The sequence below is a fragment of the Hippocampus comes genome, unplaced genomic scaffold (assembly GCF_001891065.2).
Source record: "Hippocampus comes isolate QL1 unplaced genomic scaffold, H_comes_QL1_v1.1 scaffold301, whole genome shotgun sequence".
Classification (NCBI taxonomy): domain Eukaryota; kingdom Metazoa; phylum Chordata; class Actinopteri; order Syngnathiformes; family Syngnathidae; genus Hippocampus; species Hippocampus comes.
Window position 1 is genome coordinate 18,068 of NW_017805928.1, and position 2,672 is coordinate 20,739.

Sequence of the window (2,672 nt, forward strand, 5' to 3'; positions counted from 1 at the left end):
CAGTCCGGCCGCCGCCGTCGCCGCCGGTCGTTGGCCGCCGCGCGTACTTACCGCGTGCGCCGCCTGCACGGTCCTGACCAGCGTCACCCCCCTCCACACGTACACGTCTCCGTTGAGCGCTCCCGAGTAGGTGGTCTGCTCCTTGGCGGTGGCCACGCACAAAATGGTTTGGAGGTCGCCCGTCTTGCCGAAGATTCCGCGTTTGGGGGTCAGGGCGTTTCCGCACAGGGTCCAGAACTAAAAAGGGGCCGCAAGTCGGTCAAAGTCCACGCCAATCGTCAATTTGGCCGTTTCGCTCTTCCTCCGCCGACGACGCCGCCGAGCGTCAAACGGGCGCGCGCTCGTACTCGCGTTGCTGGGAAAATGCTTCCGACTGTTTGTGCTCCGTCCACCGACCCGGTGTTCTCTTTCATTTGGGGATTCTTTGGAGGTTGGCGAAAACAAACCCGACGGTGGCGTCCCCCCCCTGGCGGTCGAAACCAAAGGTTGCAGGTCGCACCGGGGACAAGTCGGTCTCAAATAGGGTCAAAGCCGGCCGGCTTTTGGACCGGAATCCGTTCCAGAAGACGGCCGGAAAAGCCAAAGCGTGTTTCCCATGAAAATCACCGCGGCGGCGGCGGGGAAAGCCGCCAGAGAGCGGACATGGCAAAAAATGACGCCGGTCCAGACGCAAACGCAGACGGCAAAGACGCGGACAAGCGCGTGCATTCGGAGCTTGCGCTTGGTTTTCCCCGTTTGAAGACGAAACCCCGGCGAGAAACTTCAAAGCCCACTTCCAATCTTGCCTCGCGAGGAGATTCACTCCAACCGAGTCCGATCCCGCGGCGACCTCGACTCAAAAGCTCGCCCCGATTGGAGAGAAGGCGGGTTCCATCGCGGCGCCATGCAGCCCCGGCGGCCAAACACCGAAACCCCCCCCGAGCCGGCTGGAAAGCCGACTTGCGAGCCCCGCCCCCGGTTGAGGACCCCGAGGGATTCTTGAAGGCCTCATTTGAAACTCGGGACTCTTGGTTCAATTCCAGAAAGCCAAAAGCCCTCAAAATCTTGTCGCAGCACCGAAACCGCGATGGAAACGCCCACTTCGGAGCCTTGCTCCATTCTCAAAGGCAGACATCACCTCCGGCGATTCTCAAAAGCTCGGCTTCGTTTTCCCATCACTGCACGTAACAACAAAGTGACGACGCAAACACAAACGACGACAAAAAAAAAAAAAAAAAAGCAAAGGCTCGCGAGAGCGCTCACCGGCGGCCACCATCTTGGACTTCCCTCTTCAAAGCCAAACTGTCCGACAAAGCCGCTTTTGTTTGTCGGCTTTTTAACTTGGAAGCGCCGTTGAAAAGCCCAAACCTCTTTGACAATCCCAATTTGAAACCCCCGACCGACCCTCGCGCATGAAAGAGAGCCCAACCCCAAGCCGATGCCAATGTGGCGCCCCAGAAGCCGTCATTTCCGACCCGGGGGGTGGCAAACATACGACCCGCGGGCCGCGTCCTGCTGTGCTACCTGATGCTCCGCGAGCCAGGTGAGTCAACATCGCCGAGGTCATTCTTAGCTCGGACGTTTCAACAACACCCCCCAAAAAAGGCGCCCGCCCGCTCACCCTTGTTGCGAGGGTTTGACTGTCGGTCGACCGGCGGCGGCAAATAATCGGCACCACGCGCGACCGTCGTCATGGTGACCGCTCGTCCGACGAGCGCGAGCCGACAAAGAGGACCGCGTGTCCAAAGGGCCCCGCACAAAGACGCCAAGAAAGGCCTTTTTCCCCGCGTTGTTTGAAGCCGCCGACGCCGCCGCCGCCCCGCAAAGTGTCGAGTCGATCTTTGTCTTCTTTGCTTGCGCAGCGGCTGCACTCACTTGCTACAAGTGCGACGACGCAAACGCTTGTCAGACTCGCCTGACTGCCGACCCGTTGAACTGCCAAACCTGCACCGCCACTACTGATGCTGCTGCCGCCGCCGCACGACGTTCCGTGACCCGGGGTGAGTTTGGCCGGACGGATGACACGTGATAAGGCCCGCCCCCCTCGAGTGCTTGTTTTCCTTTTTTTTGTTTTTTTGCTTCTGGCAGACGGCTCCGGCAATCTCCAGGCGCCGGCCTGCGCGGAAAGCGGCTGCACCGGCTCAGCCGCCGTCGAACGCCGTTGCGCGGATAATCGCAACACGCCCCTCAAATGCGACGCCCGTACTGGAAACGCCTGCACCAAGCGCACGCCGGGAAATGTGAATTGCCCCATTAAGGCTTGTGGCAAAGTCAAACAAGCGCAATGGTTCGCCCAACGCGGTAAGTTTGGCCACGCCGCCCGCCGCCGTCTCGCGATGCGCGCGTGCGCTCGGTCACGCCCTTGTGTTTGCGGTAACTTGCAGGCAACGACGAAGTGACCGAGCCGGGCTGTGGCGGGGACGCTTGTGCCGGGGGTCAATGCTGCGGCGGGGACTCGTGTAACAAGCCCAACGCGACAAACAAGCGCAATGGTTCGCCCAACGCGGTAAGTTTGGCCACGCCGCCCGCCGCCGTCTCGCGATGCGCGCGTGCGCTCGGTCACGCCCTTGTGTTTGCGGTAACTTGCAGGCAACGACGAAGTGACCGAGCCGGGCTGTGGCGGGGACGCTTGTGCCGGGGGTCAATGCTGCGGCGGGGACTCGTGTAACAAGCCCAACGCGACCGAGACGCCC

The 2,672-nt window shown here is 61.3% G+C and overlaps 1 protein-coding gene across 1 annotated transcript in view; it reads right to left on the minus strand.

Moving 5' to 3' along the window:
- Nucleotides 1–2,672, minus strand: part of LOC109527603 (echinoderm microtubule-associated protein-like 6) — a gene marked incomplete at both ends in the record, with an annotated part of 40,852 nt that overhangs the window by 18,054 nt on the left and 20,126 nt on the right. The window contains one exon of the mRNA XM_019889613.1: nt 10–237. Coding sequence (XP_019745172.1) covers nt 10–237 — 228 coding nt within the window. The remainder of the gene's footprint in view (nt 1–9; nt 238–2,672) is intronic.